This window comes from Nycticebus coucang, chromosome 17 (assembly GCF_027406575.1).
Source record: "Nycticebus coucang isolate mNycCou1 chromosome 17, mNycCou1.pri, whole genome shotgun sequence".
NCBI classification, from domain to species: Eukaryota; Metazoa; Chordata; class Mammalia; order Primates; family Lorisidae; genus Nycticebus; species Nycticebus coucang.
In genome coordinates, this window is record NC_069796.1 from 85,986,697 (window position 1) to 86,004,732 (window position 18,036).

At 51.1% G+C, this 18,036-nt stretch overlaps 1 protein-coding gene across 9 annotated transcripts in view; it reads left to right on the forward strand.

Annotated features, from left to right (window-relative positions):
• Nucleotides 1–18,036, forward strand: part of ABLIM2 (actin binding LIM protein family member 2) — a 185,129-nt gene that overhangs the window by 104,610 nt on the left and 62,483 nt on the right. For all 9 annotated transcript variants that reach the window (XR_008375159.1, XR_008375161.1, XR_008375162.1 and 6 more), the window contains exons 7-9: nt 5,811–5,898; nt 11,031–11,089; nt 17,112–17,189. Coding sequence is in view for 4 of the 9 variants with exons in the window: in XM_053566083.1 (XP_053422058.1) it covers nt 5,811–5,898; nt 11,031–11,089; nt 17,112–17,189 (225 nt within the window). In the remaining 5 variants the exon portion in view is untranslated. The remainder of the gene's footprint in view (nt 1–5,810; nt 5,899–11,030; nt 11,090–17,111; nt 17,190–18,036) is intronic.

Below are 18,036 nucleotides of genomic sequence, written 5' to 3' on the forward strand. Positions count from 1 at the left end.
AGAATCCCTAGTGTTTTCCAGATACATGATCATATCATCTTCTGACCCTATGTGAATACCCTTGATCGGCTTTTGTTCCCTAATTGCAATGGCTAAAATTTCCATTACAATGTTAAAGAGCAATGGAGACAATGGGCAACCTTGCCTGGTTCCCACTCTAAGTGAAAATGATTTCAATTTAACTCCATTCAATATGATATTGGTTGTGAGTTTGCTGTAGATGGCCTCTATCAGTTTAAGAAATGTCCCTTCTACACCAATTTTCTTAAGTGTTCTGATCATGAAGGGATGCTGGATATTATCAAAAGTTTTTTCTGCATCAATTGAATCATATGGTCCTTATTTTTTATTTTGTTTATGTGCTGAATTACATTTATAGATTTACATATATTGAACCAGCCTTGAGACCATGAGATGAACCCCACTTGGTCAAGGTGTATAATTTTTTTGATGTGTTGTTGGATTCTGTTTGTTAGGATCTTATTGAATATTTTAGCATCAATATTCATTAGTGATATTGGTCAATAATTTTCTTTTCTTGTTGGGTCTTTTCCTGGTTTGGGGATCAAGGCGATGTTTGCTTCATAGAATGTGTTGGGTAATATTCCTTCTTTTTCTATATTTTGGAAGAGGTTTAGTAATATAGGTACTAGTTCTTCTTTAAAGGTTTGGTAGAATTCTGACGTAAAGCCATCTGGTCCTGGGCTTTTCTTTTTAGGGAAATTTTGTATAGTTGATGCTATTTCAGAACTTGATATAGGCCTGTTCAACATTTCCACTTCATTCTGGCTAAGTCTTGGTAGGTGGCGTACTTCCAGGTATTGGTCGATTTCTTTTAGATTTTCATATTTCTGAGAGTAGAGTTTCTTGTAGTATTCGTTAAGGATTTTTCGAATTTCTGAGGGGTCTGTTGTTATTTCATTGTTACCATTTCTGATCTATGAAATTAGAGATTTTACTCTTTTTTTCCTGGTTAGGTTGGCCAAAGGTTTATCTATTTTATTGATCTTTTCAAAAAACCAACTTTTGGATTTATTGATCTGTTGTATAATTCTTTTGTTTTCAATTTCATTTAATTCTGCTCTGATTTTGGTTATTTCTTTTCTTCTGCTGGGTTTGGGGTTAGAGTGTTCTTTCTTCTCCAGTTGCTTGAGATGTCCTTCCTCTCTTTCTGTTTTGTTGAGGAAGGCTTGCAGTGCTATAAATTTCCCTCTTAGGACTGCCTTTGCAGTATCCTAGAGGTTCTGGTAATTCGTGTCTTGATTGTTGTTTTGTTCCAAAAATTTGGTGATTTCCTTCTTAATCTTGTCTATAACCCATCTATCCTTCAGCCTAAGGTTGTTTAGCTTCCATGTTTATGTATGGGTATGCAGGTTCCTGTCGTTATTGAGTTCAACTTTTATTCCATGATGGTCTGAGAAGATGCAAGGAATAATTTCTATTTTTTTTTTAATTTGCTGAGGTGATATTTGTGGCCTAGGATGTGGTGGATTTGGGAGTATGTTCCATAGACTGATGAGAAGAATGTGTATTCAATTTTGTTGGGATGAAATGTTCTGTAGATGTCTGTTAAGTCCATATGTTGAATGCTTAAGTTTAAATCTAAAATTCCTTTGCTTAGCTTCTTTTTGGAGGATCTATCCAGCACTGCTAAAGGGGTGTTAAAATCTCCAACTACTATGGAACTGGAGGAAATCAAGTTGCTCATGTCTGTTAGAGTTTCCCTTAAAAATTGAGGTGCGTTCTGGTTGGGTGCAGAAACATTAATAATTGAAATCTCATCATATTGAGTATTGCCTTTAACAAATATTAAGTGTCCATCCTTATCCTTCCTTATTTCAGTTGGTTTAAAGCCTATTGCATCTGTGAATAGGATTGCAATGCCTCCTTTTTTCTGCATTCCATTTGCCTGGAGTATAGATGACCATCCCTTCACCTGGAGTCTAAATTTGTCTTTTAATGTAAGATGCGATTCTTGTATGCAGCAGATATCTGGCTTGAGTTTTTGTATCCAGTCAGCCAACCTGTACCTCTTTAGAGGATAATTTAAACCATTCACATTAATTGAGAATATTGATAAGCCTTTCGAGAGTCTGGTGGACATTTTTAATCCTTTTGTGACTGTGGAAGTTGGAATTTGATCAAAATTTTCTGGGTGGGTTTACTTTTGTGGTGGAGGATTACGCTGGTCTTTATGGAGGATAGGTCTGAGAATATCCTGGAGAGCTGGTTTAGTCATGGCAAATTTCTTCAACATGTCAATGTCATTGAAGTATTTAATTTCTCCATCATAAATGAAGCTCAGTTTAGCTGGGTACAGGATCCTGGGTTGAAAGTTATTTTGTTTTAGGAGATTAAAAGTCAATGACCATCCTCTTCTAGCTTGAAAGTTTTCAGCAGTAAGATGCAGTTATTCTAATATTTTTGCCCTTGTAGGTGGTGGTTTTCTTTTGTCTGGCTGCTTTCAGAATTCTCCTTCATATTAACTTTAGTGAAGTTGATTATGATGTGTCTGGGGGATGTCTTATTTGGATTAACTCGTGCTGGAGTTCTGAAACTGTCTGCTATCTGAATTTCAGAATCTCTCGGCTTGTCTGGAATGTTCTCCTTCATAATCTCATGGAGAAGAGACTCTGTGCCTTGTGAAGCCACTTCACCACTTTTGGGGATTTCTATTAGATGAATATTGGTTTTCTTCGAATTATCCCAGAGCTCTCTGAGAGAGTGATCTGTTTTTGCCCTCCATTTCTCTTCCTCTTTGAGAGTTTGAGAGCGTTCGAAAGCTTTGTCTTCAATGTCAGAAATCTTTTCTTCTGCTTGCTCCATTCTGTTACTGAGGGATTCTACTGTGTTTCTCAGATCTTTGAGGGCTGCAACTTCTTGTCTCAATGTGTCAAAATCTTTGGTCATTTGGTCTTTCAATTCATTGAATTCTTGTGATATCTTTTGGGTTACTGCTTGGAATTCTAATTTGATCTTATTTGCTATCCAGATTCTGAATTCGATTTCTGACATCTCAGCTATTTGTTTGTGCATGGGATCTTGTGCTGTGTCTGTCCCATTGGTCCTTGGGGGTGTTGATCTACTTTGACTATTCATATTGCCAGAGTTTTTTCTGTTGATTTCACCTCATGATTGTTTTTCACGGTTGCCTCTGGCCATCCTCAGAGTTGGGGAGGCTCCTCTCCAAGATTAGACCCTAGCGGGTTCACTCCATTGTTGCTAGATCTTTGTAGGGAGTGGCCCTGTGTAGTTCCTCTGGAGCTGCCCCAGCCAGGGAGTTCTGGTTGTGGAAGCAGCTCCGGAGTGTGACACACCCAGATTCAGCAACAGGCCAGGAGGTGGTGTGCATGGTTCTGGGAGTGCCTGGTGCCCAGCTCACGGCTTCTTCTAAGGTTAGGCTCATCAGCATCCTCCATCTTGTTTGCTCAGGCACGAGGTTTGAGGAGAGCCAGCCTGTTTGCCGTTGCTTATCACAGAATTCCTGAAGCTGGGTCATTTATAAAGAAGACAAATTTATTTCTCACAGTCATGGAGGCTGGGAAGCCTAGGGGCACATCTGGTTAAGAACCTCTGTGCTGGTGGGGACTCTACAGAGTCCTGAGGTGACACAGGGCATCATGTGATGAGGAGCTGAGCCACCCGTCCCTGTTTTGTGATGACCCATCAGTCCAGGAGTGAATAATCCATTTGTAAGGCAGAGCCTCATGACCCAATCACCTTGTAAAAGCCCCACGTTGGGATTAAATTTCAATGTGAATTTTGGAGGAGATAAATACTCACACCATGGCAGGGTGCTTATGAGGATGGGGTCCATGTTCCAGGGTTGCCATCCATACTCTGGAGTTGGAGGACTGCCACCCTGGTGGTTGAGAGCTCTGAGGCATGGGCTTAAACTTTGCACTCAAAGACCAGACTCCTGGGGCGCTCACACCAGCTCCATCTCCTGTGTGACTTTACTCAAGTTCTTCCACCTCTCTTTGCCTCCTAATGAAAGATGAAGTTAACAATATACTTCATAGGGCTATTGAAAAGATTAACCATGTTAACATATGTGCAGAGTGCTTCTTAGCATGAGCTATAGAGACAGCGGCCACCATCACTAAAGGGGATTCAAGGCGATCATCTTAGATACTGTCCCCAACAAAATCAGAATTTCTCCCGATTCACCTGTGGACATGCTGTGTAGACATCAGGCTTTATGTGCTCTGGAGGATGTGCTTTTTCTCTTGTGTGGCTGCCATTTGAAGTCGTGGTACAGGCAGTTGCTGTGTGAGGTGGGGCACCTGGATGAGGTGGGTGTGTGGACAAGGGAGGGGTTGTGAACTTGGGAATGTCCACTCGGTGTATATTATGAATGTGGGGAGTCATCAATGATCTCTGTAAGGTTCAGGTGAATTTTACTTCTGAAAAGACAAAGCTGTCTCCATCTCTAATTTACACTTCAGAGAGCTGCTCTGTCCGCTCAGCATTTTAGTGGCTGTTTTGCCCTCACTCTGGGGCCAGATGCTGTGGTGTTTCCTGCCATCCAGACAGCTCCCTGCACCTGGTGGCCCTGAAATGTCTTCCCAGCTCTCATTGGCTAATGGGGAAAAGCAAGCCAAATAAAGTGGCTGAACAGTGTGAAAATGGGCCTGTGAGGGAGGCTGAGGCAAGAGAATCGCTTAAGCCCAGGAGTTGGAGGTTGCTGTGAGCTGTGTGATGCCATGGCACTCTACCGAGGGCCATAAAGTAAAAAAAAAAAAAAAGAAAGAAAATGGGCCTGTGAGAGTGCAAGTTAGGGAAGTGTTCTGGAAAGCTCCCAAGAGGAGGTGGCATTTGGGATGAGACAGAGAAGTTCAGGGTAGCCTGGAGCAGGCCATGACAAGGTGCTTCAGGTGGAGGGGACAGCTCCAGCCAAGGCCTAGGCCTGAGACGGGTAGGATAGAGCGGCTATCCTACCTGTGTCCTCATGCAGCTCAGAAGGGCCCCTGGCCTTGGAGCTGACCTGAAGGTTGGTGGGAGAGGCCACCTCAGGCCTTCTTTCTCCTGATACCCAGGGGCCACTATGGGCCTGTTTTCACCATTAGGGAAGGTGGTAGTTGACAAGGAAAAGAAAAGTGAGGTGCTCGGAATGACCCCTAATAAGGGGAAAGTGGTCATTACCACTTCAAGTTCAGGTAGTAGCTATGAAACTTCTTCCCCAGTTAGGGAAAACAGCAACATAGGGATCTGGCATCCACATTTAGCCTCAGCCTTATCCTAAGGTCAGAAAATGGGCACGGCAAAGTGATATTGGACATAATTCTTAAGGGTGAATTTTTTTTTTTCTTTCTTCATGTAATAATAAGCCAAGCCAGGCATGGAATTTGTTTAGGTTATTTCAGTATTAATATTTCTAATCTACTTTAATGGATTTTGAGAGTTACACAAATTAGAAAATGTTAATTGAACACATTAAGCATTTTGAACAGAGATACAAAATGAAAATTATTAATCATTTTTCACTCCACTTCTGCAGTCCCTCCATCTGGGGAGGTAACATTGCCTCTTTCTCCTCTTGCTGGTGATACCCATGTGCCAGGGACCATTCTTCTCCTTTGGGGCCTGATAAGCCCAGGAGGGAGCTGGTGACACAAGTCTCCTGGTCTGGCAAATGCAGCTGAGCCCTCTGGGTCTGGGCTTCGTGCAGGGGCCTTTAGTCCCAACGGTTGCCGGGCCGTTCAGTGTGTAGCACACCTTCCAGTGTCCCCTGCGTACCTGTGCTGTACCCAGTTGAGTGGGCGTAGCTACCTTCAGTGGAAACACCTCTGCTGTGTGCTCTTTTGCAGGCAGGGGAGAAACACTATCACCCTTCCTGCGCACTATGTGTCAGGTGTGGCCAGATGTTCGCAGAAGGAGAAGAGATGTATCTTCAAGGTAAAAATAAAAACCTACTGTTTAGTCCCCTGGGGCAAGAAACTGTTGTGCACTGGGTCCATGGTGGTGGGGAGGGGGGGGCGCTGAGCAGGGGTTGGTTGGCTCACTGGTCACCCTGCCAGTTCAGGGGGGAGAGCCCAGGCTCTTGCGGAGAGGAGGCAGGGCTGGAGCACAAAGGGTGGCTTTGTCACCCTGCCTCGCTCACTGGGATGATATCAGTAAGCCTGAGATGGGCGAGAAGAGCGGAGGGGTGAATGAAAGATCAGCCAGCCCAGAAGTGGCGGCTACTTGGGTCCCCGCTGCAAAACTTAAACCAATAGAGTCTGTTATGTCTGCTGTCACTTGAGCATTCTTCTAGAAAGCCTCCCCAGCTCAGAGTCCAAGTTAAGAGTTTTAGATGTTTCCTGTCCCTGCTTTACCCACTCTGTTCACAAAGGTGGAAAGAGGCTATGGGGACGGGGAGGATGCTGGCAGCTGCCACAGCTGTCTTCCAGGAGCAAGGGGAGAGCATTGGGGTGGGGGTGGGGGGTCGGAGGAAAACGGCTGACTTTCTCACATATTTCGTAGGAAATCCCCCAAACCCACTCTGTGTTAAAAATAATAATAGTAATAAAGGAGAAGCGACCTGGGGGCTACCAGATCTGAAGGAAAAACAAGGCTTGAGAAAGGGGCACCACTCCCTTCCTTTCAGATTAACCCTTTTTAAGCTCATTGCTTCTCATTTTACAATTAAATTAGCAATCCAATAGCAGCATTCAGCCACTGCTCTTTCTTTACTATGTATGTGGCAACTAGCAGGCCAGGAGGGAGAGGAGAACGCTGTAGGAAAAGAAAAATGATTTTCTCACCACCTTTCATAGTCCTTAGTTTGGACAGCCCGACCTGTAGTGAAAGACAGATTAACAAAGAGAAAAATAAATGTGTATACTGAGGGTGAGAGGTAGTCCAGAGAGATAAGCACATTGCAAGAACAAACCTCAAAGAGGAAGCGGCCTCCTTCTCCCCTGCTCTGCCGAGACTGGGGCCCTAAGTCAGGGGTCTGCCGGCCTCCTCCTCCCCTGCTCTGCGGAGACTGGGGCCCTAAGTCAGAGATCTGCCAGGCTCCTTCTCCCCTTCTCTGCCGAGACTGGGGCCCTAAGTCAGGGGTCTGCCAGGCTCCTTCTCCCCTGCTCTGCGGAGACTGGGGCCCTAAGTCAGAGATCTGCCAGGCTCCTTCTCCCCTTCTCTGCCGAGACTGGGGCCCTAAGTCAGGGATCTGCTGGGCTCCTTCTCCCCTTCTCTGCCGAGACTGGGGCCCTAAGTCAGGGGTCTGCCAGGCTCCTTCTCCCCTGCTCTGCCAAGACTGGGGCCCTAAGTCAGGGGTCTGCCAGGCTCCTTCTCCCCTGTTCTGCCGAGACTGGGGCCCTAAGTCAGGGGTCTGCCGGCCTCCTTCTCCCCTGTTCTGCCGAGACTGGGGCCCTAAGTCAGGGGTCTGCCAGGCTCCTTCTCCCCTGCTCTGCCGAGACTGGGGCCCTAAGTCAGGGGTCTGCCAGGCTCCTTCTCCCCTGCTCTGCCGAGACTGGGGCCCTAAGTCAGGGGTCTGCCAGGCTCCTTCTCCCCTGCCCCCTAAGTCAGGGATCTGCTGGGCTCCTTCTCCCCTGCCAGGGGTCAGCGTCCTTCTCCCCGCTGTGAAGAAGGAGCTGTCCTTCAGAGATTCCAGTTTCCCCCTGGAAGGGTCACTTCGACTCTGTTTTCAAAGCTTTCCTGAGTCTGCTGTTTCCTCAAATAATTCATTCAAAATAATCCTTACGCCAGGGAGGCATGTTTGGGGCGCCATGCTCTGGCCTCCTATTTGTGTTAAGGGGGCATGTTCTGACCCCATCCCTCTCTCTCTCCATGTGAGCACGGAGAGTTACACTCTGCTTTGTCACACAACAATTTCTTCGCCTGGTGCTTACCCGTCTCCCGAGCCCTCCCTGGTAAAGAAGATTATCCTGACACTTGTTCAAAACAGTAAGGGAGACAGTTTGGGACTGTTGCAGCAGAAGTCAGGAGAGAGATGGGGCTTAATTCCGAATACCATAGGAAGAGTGGGGCGCTATCTCCAAGGGGCAGAAGAGATAGCAACACAGGGAACCACCTGCAGATGGTGGGACTCCTGCTGAAGTCAGGCCCAGGACTTAGGCTTGAAAGGTGGGGGTGGTCAAGAATCTGCTCAACTGACTTAGTGGGAGTCTTGTTGCATCTGGGCTAGGCAGGACTAAGACCATAGTGGGGGGATGGCTCAGACCAAGGCCAAGATCAAGGTGCAGTTGAGAAGAGCTCTCAGGAGGGCCTGACTGGAGGGCCCCACCCCAGGGCCGGTGGGGGTGGGATAGCTGTTAATGTACTGAAGGCATCCCCAGGACCCAGCCGAGGACGGCTCTGGCAGCAAGACTTCTCTGTAGCCACTTCTTCCTTTTGAAGATTTCTGTCTCCAGTGAGGCCAGAGGCAGACTGGGGTAGGCTGGGCCCGTGGCAAGACAGCCACTGTTGTGGCATCTGCCAAGCGTGCCTCCTGCAGGTGCTAGATGACCTCATGTGGCTGTCCTCTGGGGGCTATGTGTCAGACAGGGCTCCCTTTCTGAAGCTGAGCCCGTGGGTGACGTCAGATTGGATGGCCTCATCCCAGTGTCACCCTTGTTCCTTGAGTCTGCCTGAGAGCCTGTGAAGGGGTCCTTTGGGCCACTCCACAGCACTGGAGTACTGGGGCAGGGGTGCTGGGCCCCACAGTGTCAGCACCATTGTGCTCTCAGATGACAGCCCTACTGAGCCCATGCAAAATGGCATGGGGGCAGCTGCCTGGGATAGGAGCTTGTGTCCAGAGTAGCCTGGTCTTAGGAACAAAGGCGCTTTTCATTTCTAAAGTGGGACCTGCTGGGACGGTCTGTGGGGTATTGCAGCCAGACCCATCCCCCTCCAGGCCTTGAAGTTCCCAGTCTGTCAGCCCGGGGTGGTGACTGTCAAGCTCTGCTCTATGAAGTGGCCTCTATGGGGCCCCTGCCCCACCTGCTCATCCCACCCAAGGCCCCCTGCCTGGCCTGCCTGGGCGTCATTGGGGCCCATGCAGATATTACTGACAGGTGCAGTGTCTGCATAGGAGCCCTGCAAAGCATGGGTGCAGGCACTTCCCAGGGCCTCAGCTCCACCCCACCCCCAGCACAGGCTCCTTCCCACAGCATTCAGGAGGGGCATGGGTGGGTTCTGACTGTCTGGAGCCCAGATTAAAATGACCCTGGATAGTACTTTTTCCCACTGAGCTGACAAAGAAAAAGTCATGATATTCTGTGTTTGTGAGAACTCAAGCAAACAGCTCCCTTACCCAGCTGGTGGGGGTGAAAATGGGAATTGCCGGAACTCTCGAGAGCCTGAACTTGTCCTTGCCCTTTGAGCCAAGACTCCATTTCTGGGAAGAATGTGGCAGCTGTGGACATGGAGCCCTGCGGTGCTGCTGACAAGTAAATAAGGGAGATCAGTAGAGATAAATTCACATCCATCCACATGATGGAATGTTAAGCAGCTTTTAAAGTTGCATTTTTTGATATTTAATTATGTGAGGAAACGATGAAGGGATGTTTAAGCTGTGTATGTGCACATGGGTCGCATTCCATTTAGAATGCCCATGTATACCGGAAGGCGGCCTGCAAGGAGTGGGTGAGAGATTACAGATGGCTTCAATTTTCTTATTGATACTTTCTTAGTAATTTTCTGTAATTTTTAATAAGGGACATCTATTACCTTTATAATCATAAAAAAATTAGAAAATCATGTTTCATACGCACTCCAACGCACACACACGTAAGCTTCAGTCACAGCGTCTCAGAGCTCTGTACAGACACAGCTCTGCTCCCAGGGAGGAGTGGTGATCAAACCCATATGACCTGGAAGGCTTTGCAAGCAGGGAATGGAATGAGTTCCTGATTCTGCACATGCCTATCAGCCCCTGCTGTGTGCCTGGCCTGTGGGGCTCGTTTGGGGCTGTGCGAGTGGGTTGGGAGTGGCAGGTAAGAGGATGAACCCAGACACCCAGTCCTGGTGGCAGCAGGTGTGTGGTCTCAGGGAGCGATGGGTCCAGCTGAGCTTCAGAGGCACTTAAGAGGAGAAGCGGGTGCTCCAGGTCCTGAAGGACTGGGAGGTGGGCAGGGGAGCTGCCGTCCATCCAGCCTCCCTGCGTGAAAATGGTCATGTGATGCAGCTACATTTGCACGCAGTTCCCCACCCACTTTTCCAATACATCATTACTGGTTTCATTAAATTCACCCAGTGACCTGATGAGGCAGGATTATTATTAGCTCCCTTATTAGGTGATCAAAAGCAAAGACTCAGGGCAGGTTGATGTTGAAGCAGATGAGTGGAATGCCAGGGATGGAGGGGTACTTGGTCCCTGGTGACCTTTTTATGTTGAGGATAGTGGCTGTTGACGTGGGTGACTGGGCACAGCTGATAGGTGAAGAAACTGAGGCCTCAGAGATAGTGAATTAGTGACAGGGTTGGGCTAACATTGGACCCTCATGCCCAATTCCCACCCTACACCCTAAGGAGTAGGCCAGCTTCCCACCAGAGCTCCTCCTCTCAGCTGGGAGCCCCACCCTCAAAGTCCTCCCCAAGGCTGGTCCCCACTCCAGCTTCATCCCAGCTGTGCCCAAAGGTGGTCCCAGCCAGTGCCTCCATGCTGAGCCTACCTTGGTGGGCTCCTGCCCAGGGAGCCTTTTCTCTCTTCCCCTCCCTCTGAGCTTGAGGCCAGCTCACACACACCCTCTTCTGAGAAGCATCCTCTGGCTGCCCTGGGCTGGGTAAGATGCCTGTTCCCCACTCCCAGCAGGTTCCTCAGGACCCTGTGCCTCTTCCTCTGGGAGCAGTTAGCACACAGTGGCACATTTGCCCATTTATTTCTTGCCAACACCAGGCTGTGAGTCCGCTGGGGTAGGCATCGTGATCTGGGTGACCATTGCCCAGTGCCACCCTGGCATGCAGAGGTCCTCAGGGACCGCTCGGAGGGTGGCATTCAAGTGAGTGGCCCTGCATGGACTGGCCCCCTTCTCTGACTCTCTGCACAGGCCCCTCTGTCATGGGAAGTCACTGTAATCCCTTCCCTTTTGGGAATTTGTCAACAGGTTCTTCCATCTGGCATCCGGCCTGCCGAGAAGCCGCCAGAACTGAAGACAAAAACAAGGTTAGTGGAATGTACTAGTTTCTCTGAGGTATCGTTCAGGGTTCATGTGTCATCTTTATGCAATTAAGAGGACACTGGCCAGCTTCTGCAGGCTTATCGGCCAGCTGCATGGGCTGCAGGATGGGGGCAGCAAGGCTTAGAAGGTGGGGAGGGGTACACAGGCGGACAGAGGAGCAATAACGCAGGTAGAACAGAATACCACAGACTGGGTAATTTATTTTTAGAAAGAAGTTTATTTGGCTCATTGTTCTGCAGCTGGAGAAGTCCTATCTGCAGTGCTGGCATTTGGTGAGGGCCACCCCATGGCAGACAAGTGGCAGGCAGGTGGGTCAGAGGGTGTCACAGCAAAGCAAGACAGAGAGGGAAAGAGGGCTGAGCTCCCTCGATGACCAACCTGCTCCTGCAATAATAGCATCGATCCAGTCATGAGGGGGCGTCCTCGCATGGCACCATTACTTTGCAAAGGTCCCACCTCCTAAGTTCCCACTGCCATGAAGACCACCACGTTTCCAACACGTGAGCTGTGTGGGGGACACATTCAAACCATAGCAAAGGGACATTTAGGATCCTCCGTGCACACCTCCCGTGCCAGCTATTTTTGTCTTCCTATGTCATGGAGCCCCTACCCCATCAGATCATGCCAGATACCCCCAATGAGGTCCACTCTTTGTTCCAGAATCCCCCCCCTGCTGGCTGGAGTCCTGGCACGTGGCAGAGAGTTGGTGTTTGTTAAATGAAGGAAGGAACTGAATTTAGCAGGTGAATGCAGCCCAGGGGAGGGAACCACAGGCCTACAGGGGAGTGGCACGTCAGGCAGGAGGGCCTCCCTTTACCAGGCGCCTGTGTGCAGGCCCTCACCGCCAGCCCCAGGCCACAGGGCTTGGGGCAGAGGGCAGGGCCCCATCTGGCTCAAGATCTCATGGTCTGTGGCCCACGGGCATCCTTACAGCCCAGGTCAGGCCACATCCTGGTTCATCCCCAGGATTGAAGTGACCCCTGACCTCTTGCTTCCTCCCCCACTGGGTCCCTAGGCCCCATTCAGGCCACTGAATAGCTACGTGGAGGGTCCGGGGTGATGCAGACATTCTGTAGCCGCAGCGTGGGCTCCTGTTTGAGAAGTTGCGACACAGCACTGGAACCAGCAGAGCACAAAGTGCTCTGTTCGAGTGTCTGACAGGGTCTGGACGGAATTCAGGTCCAGGATTTTCTGAGCTAAGCTGTGTGACCCTGGCATCAGGAACCCTGGGAGGGTGGCTCCTTCACTGACCAGTGTGCCCCGGCCACTTAAGACACCAAGCTGCAGGTGGGGGTGAGGGTGAAGGAAAAGTCCCAGGGCAGCTGCAGGAGGAGTCGGGCAGGGAACAGGCAGGACCACGGTGGGAGCCCGGAAGCAGAGGCCTGGGCAGAGGCTGCTCCACGACTCCCCGACACTCTCGGTAGCTCTGCATCCGGCTGCCTCCCTCAGCTGCAGAATAGTGAAACCTGCTCGTGGTTTGCACAGCTGGGAGGGCAGTAAGTTGTAGCACACTGTCAATTCTTTTGTCCTCAGGAGTGGCTGCTGGGGTCCACAGGTCATTCTCCCAACCGTCCCCTGCCCATGCCCCAGTGACAAGCAGGGTGGCCTTCTTGCCCTCAGTGAGCCGTGGCCTGAGACTCTGAAGAGGCCTGGGGTCCTGAGCGTTGTCTGGACAGAGGCCTGTTGAAGGGGCCTGAGTCGGGGTCTGGCTGTCAAATCGCGCTCCTGGCACTTGCACACACATGAGGAAACCCCCTGTCTCCTGAAACTGACGGGATGGAAGAGGAAACCCACAGGCCACATTTGGGTCCCCTCAAAGACAGGTTAGCGTGTCCTGCTCCAGCTGCAGCACTGGTTCTGGGGCCTGCAGGAGGCCAGGCACTGGTGGCCTGGTGGCAGCAGCTCCACCCTCAGCATTGATGCCAGCTGTGCTGACTTCCGGCTCACTGGCCCAGGGGTGGGGGGAGGCCCTCTGCACAGCCAGATGTTGCCAAGACAGGGAAGAAAGGGGGTCCTTGTCCTCATGGGCATGGGTAGGGAGTTAACTTCCTGGGCTCTGTTGTTCACAGATGCTTTTGAAACAATTATTTTAAAAAGAGAACTAGTTGGCTTTGGTCAGGAAATGGGGCAGAGGCTGTGCACCCTGAAGACAGCTGCCCACCTTGCGGGCAGCTGCGGCCAGCTCCCATGGGCTATCAGCCCCTGAGGAAGGCAGCAGGAAGTGGCAGCAGCATTATTAATGCTGAAACTGCCACCACATTACCAATAATCAAGAGGAGAAATGCCACACTGTCTGGCGCGTGCTCAGCAATTGGGTAACAGAGACCCTCTTCAGGGCTTCGGGACCTTCAGAGGAGCCAGCTCCACCCCTGCCTCAGGGTTGCTGTCCAGAAAGAAAGGCCAGTGCCTACACCCCAGATTCATGCAAGGACGTGGGGAGGAGGACGGGTGGTGCACTGGTCTCCATGGCCTGGAAGGTGTTCCCGACAGCAAGGCTGCCCCACCCCCTCAGGATGGGAGCGCCCCAGGACAAGTACTGCCTGTGAGATGTCCCTGGACATCTGCCAAGGGTGTGGTTCTAACTGCCCTGTCCCAAGTTTGTCCTTGGGCATTTGATTGTATGGTCATTCAGCCCACAGCTGCTAAGCACTACTGTGTGTGTTCTGAAGCCGGGTGCCTGGGACCCAGAGCAGCGCCCTGTCTGGCAGGGGAAAAAGCTGTGGACAGCAGCCTCTGAGATACAGGGTACTGGGCTGTCAGCCACGGAGGGCAGGGCCCAGCTGGACTGGGGATCACAGCCAGTGCCCTGGAGCTATGACTTGCAGCCCAGCCCAGTTCTGGCCCTGAGTCCTGTGTTTGAGAGTGATGGGTTTCAGGGCCATGAGGTGGAGAGGTGGCCATGCATGTGCTTGCTGGGTAGCCAGAGATGAGCCCCAGGAATGATGACGGTGGCCTCAGGGACTGGCTCTCAGCCTAGCTAGGGGCTGGGTGACTTTGGGGCAGGGATCCTGGGCTGGCCAGCTGGTCCTTTAGGCTGGTCCTCCCTCATGATGCCTCCTGCTCCTTCTGAGTGAGTCCTCCCCGTTTACAGAGGCCAGAGCTGGTGGTCAATGTGGGTGTGAGGCTGGGAGGAAACAGCCTTGTCAAGACTGCCCAGGAGGCCAAAAGCAAGGCCATTTCAGGTGAATGTGACCAGGAATGTCCTACCAGAATTCTCAGCAGCAGCCAAGGGTTGTAGAACAAGCTTTGGCCTCAGAGTCCAGCTCCGCCTCTTCCCAGCTGTGTGACCTTGGGCAACTCACTAGCCCTCTCTGAGCCTCAGCTCCTGGACTTCAACATGGAGTTGAGAGGGGTCTACCTTAATGGGAATCAGGCGTCCCTGTCCCTGTTGTAGGATGGCTGCATCCCTGGGGAGAAGCTGGAGAAGCCAGTGAGCTGGGTGAGCTCCCAGCGCTCCTGCCTCTGTGGGTCTGACTGAGGCACTCTTGTTTGGGACCCAGGGAGAAAACGAGGATATGGACTTTCATTGCAAAGCTCCTTTGGGCAAATTGGAGTCAGGGTAGAGAGAAAGTCAGAAAAAGCTCCAGCCTCTCGTGCTGAGGAAAATGCCCTCCTTCTGCTCGTTGAGCTTGGGGCAGCTCTTCCTCCTCCTCCTCCTCACAGAGCTGGGACCTGAGCCCGGGGAGGGCAGTGGCAGCGCACCAGCCTCTCATTCAGACCTGCCTCAAACACACTTCAAGCAAACCAGCCTCCGGGGCCCATGCTGAAACCCACTTGAGCTCCCTTCCTCCTAAGCATAACCACCCATCTGTGCCAGGGTTCACTGGGAGTTTGTAATATATTTCTGGGAGACATTCTTGTAAATGCTCTTGGTGCCCTCAGCTTAGGAGAACATGGAACATTTTGCTTAAAACCCCCAATGTGATTCTGCTTTGCAGAAAAGGAAGGGCATTCTTTGTCAAGGTTGTGTCGTAAGCCCAACTTGAGCTGAAATAGTAGTCACGAGAATTGTTCAGTGCTAAGCACCTCATCTCTAATCTAGCCCTCAGAAACAAAAAGCCACTTTCAGGGAGGTACTTCCATTTTACGGAGAAGGCAGCTGAAACTCAAAGAGTATTTTTAATGTACAAAATTTAGGCATGATCATTTTTGGCCTATAAAACATGTGACCTTGCCCCAGGGACAGCAGTACATGTCTTAGAGTCACCCACCTTCTTTGCAGATGGCATGTGGTGTGATGCTGTCTGGGGTGTGCTCAGGGGCTCGCCTTGACTGGCTTTCAGAAGCCCCATTCCAGGGGACAGACAAATCTTTGAGTCAGTGCCTGACTGTCATGCTGAGGGAGGCCAGGCAGGCCTCAAGGGGGAGGAGGAGGAGGAGACAGCAGCCACGCCTGGTCCTAAAGGAGGAGTGGGAGATGCCAGGCGTGGAGAGGGGCTGGGCCGAGCTGAGCCAGAGGGACTGCAGAGCTGGAGGCCTGAACATCATGCCCCTCCCTCTTCTCTTTCCTTTCTAGAAGCAGAACAAAATCTTCAATCACATTTGCCGGGGTGCCACCCCAAATGCCTTGCTGGTTTGTCCCACTCTCTTCCCTGTGGCCCCGTGACTGATCCTGGCCCTGCCCCCATCTCCTCTGGTGGCCTGCTGGGTGTAGGAACCAGCTGTCACCTGCAGGAGGTGGACGGAGTGGGCTCGAGCTGTGCAGCCTGTGTTAGCCTGTGGGGGCTGCACAGCAAGGTCCCACAGCTTGATGGCTCACACAATAGAAATGTGTCTTTTCAGGGTTCAGGAAGCTAAAAGTCCAAGGTCAAGGCTGATAGATGTGTGTCTTGTCCCTGTGACATCACGTGTTGTCCCTATGTGTGTATCTGTGTCCCAGTCTCCTCTTTCTATAAGGACACAAGGCATATTGAACTAGAGCGACCCCTGGTGACCCCATTTTACCTTAGTTACCTCCTTATAGTCACATTCTGAAGTCCCAGGGGTCAGGACATCAACACGAGGGTCTTGGGGGACACATGGCACCTCTTGAGGTTGCAATGGGTATGGACCACTGACCTGGGCTGGACAGGATTACTGGGGGCCTGGAAGGGGGCCTGCTTAGGAAAGGAGAGGAGGCAGAAGCCGCAGGGTGCATCAGCAGGTTGGGGAGCCAAGGAGAAGGATGCAGCAGAGGGCATGAAGGCCGGGTTCTTGGCTCCTGAGAGGCTGGGCGGCCCTATGGAATGGGTACCTTTTAGACAGGGCAGCAGGAGGCGTCGGAAGTCCAGGCCGGTCGTGTGGTGCCATTGAGGGGCAGACCAGGAGAGGGGGTGTGAAGCCGTCAAGTCGACAGGAGACACAGGGGAGCACGTCCACCAGGGAGGGGCCTGGTATGAGAAGTCAGCAAAACGGTCAACCCAGGGAACACAGCAGGCCTGGGAGGGAGAGGGGGCCAGGCGTGTCCCAGATGGCAGTGGGCACCTGAGGGGAGCACAAGCAGGTGGCAGGTGTGATGGCAGCAAGGAGGCTGGGACGAGACCACAGGTGCGATGGTGAGAATGGTTGGTGGGGGAGCTCAGCAGGTGCTCCCGGTGCTGAGAAGGGCAGGGCTTTGGGGTCAGGCTGGAGATGGTCCTAAAGAGTGGAGACAGGAACAGGACTGATTCCCAAGACCCGGGGCTGGTGGATGACACCGCAGCACACGCTCCTAGGTGGGCAGTGACACCTCTGAGCTGTTGGAGTGTGCCCAGCTCACTCTCACCCTCAGAGGAACAGGCCATTCCCAGGATGTGATGCTGGCGGCTTCCAGGGGGGCTGCCAGCCAGCACAGCACCTTGCTGTTTCTCTCACCTGTGACCACCGGGTCCTGTGTTGTCACAGCTTTCCAGCCGTCCCTTCTGGCCTATGCATTTGTTCTGAGAATTCCTTCAACCCTCAACTAAAAAGAGCAGCCTCTCGAGTACGTCTGTTGGGGTGTGAACCCGACTCTCCGCCTTCATCGCCTTCTCTCCCCTCCGTTTTTAGGAAACCAGAACTTCCTCAGAGAGCATCATTTCTGTACCTGCTTCCAGCACCTCAGGGTCTCCGAGCCGCGTGATTTATGTAAGTTGTGCCTTTTTATGGAAAGCGGGCAGGGCAGGAGGGTGGGGAGGCAAGAGGGGACCTGGTGCCATTGCAGAGCTGGCCCTGGAAACTGGACAGTCTCCTGAGAAGTGTCATCATGGGGCACCTGCTGTGGGGCCAGCGCAGCTTTTCTGAGGCTGACGGAAAACCTAAAACATGGACATATTTGTTTGACGTGGCAATTCCCCTGGGAACTCATCCCCAATTAACTGGTGACCAGAGCACGAAGTGGTGTGTACACAGCTGTTGTTTATAATGGTGCAAAAACGTCACCTTCCCAGCCGATAGAGAGCTTGCCGGGCACCCAGGAGGGACATGCCAGCTTGGTGGACATCAGCACAGAGCTGTGTATATTAATGGGCAAAGCATTCCCCATGTGTTCCCAGCAGAAGCGTGTTAAGGATGCCGTAAGTGATGTGGTCCCATTTTCTTCAGAGTGTGTGTGTGTCTACACCCACATGCATATGCACATACAAGTATAAACATGATTAGAAACAATTTTAACACATTGTTAACAATGATTTCTCCTAGGTGGCAAGATTAGAAATGGGAGATGATTATTATTATTACTATTTGCTGACGTTGCTATGCCAATACCAAAATTCCTTATCTAGCCGAGACCCCCAAAGTGAGCAGTGATGGGACGGAGGCCAGGACCTCAGGCATCTGTGCCACAATGGGGATTGGTTCAATCTTTTCTTTTTTTGAGACAGAGTCTCTGTTGCCCCCGGGTAGAGTGCCTTGGTGTCATAGCTCACAGCAACCTCAAACTCTTGGGCTCAGTCTCCCAAATAGCTGGGACTACAGGCATCTGCCACAACACTTG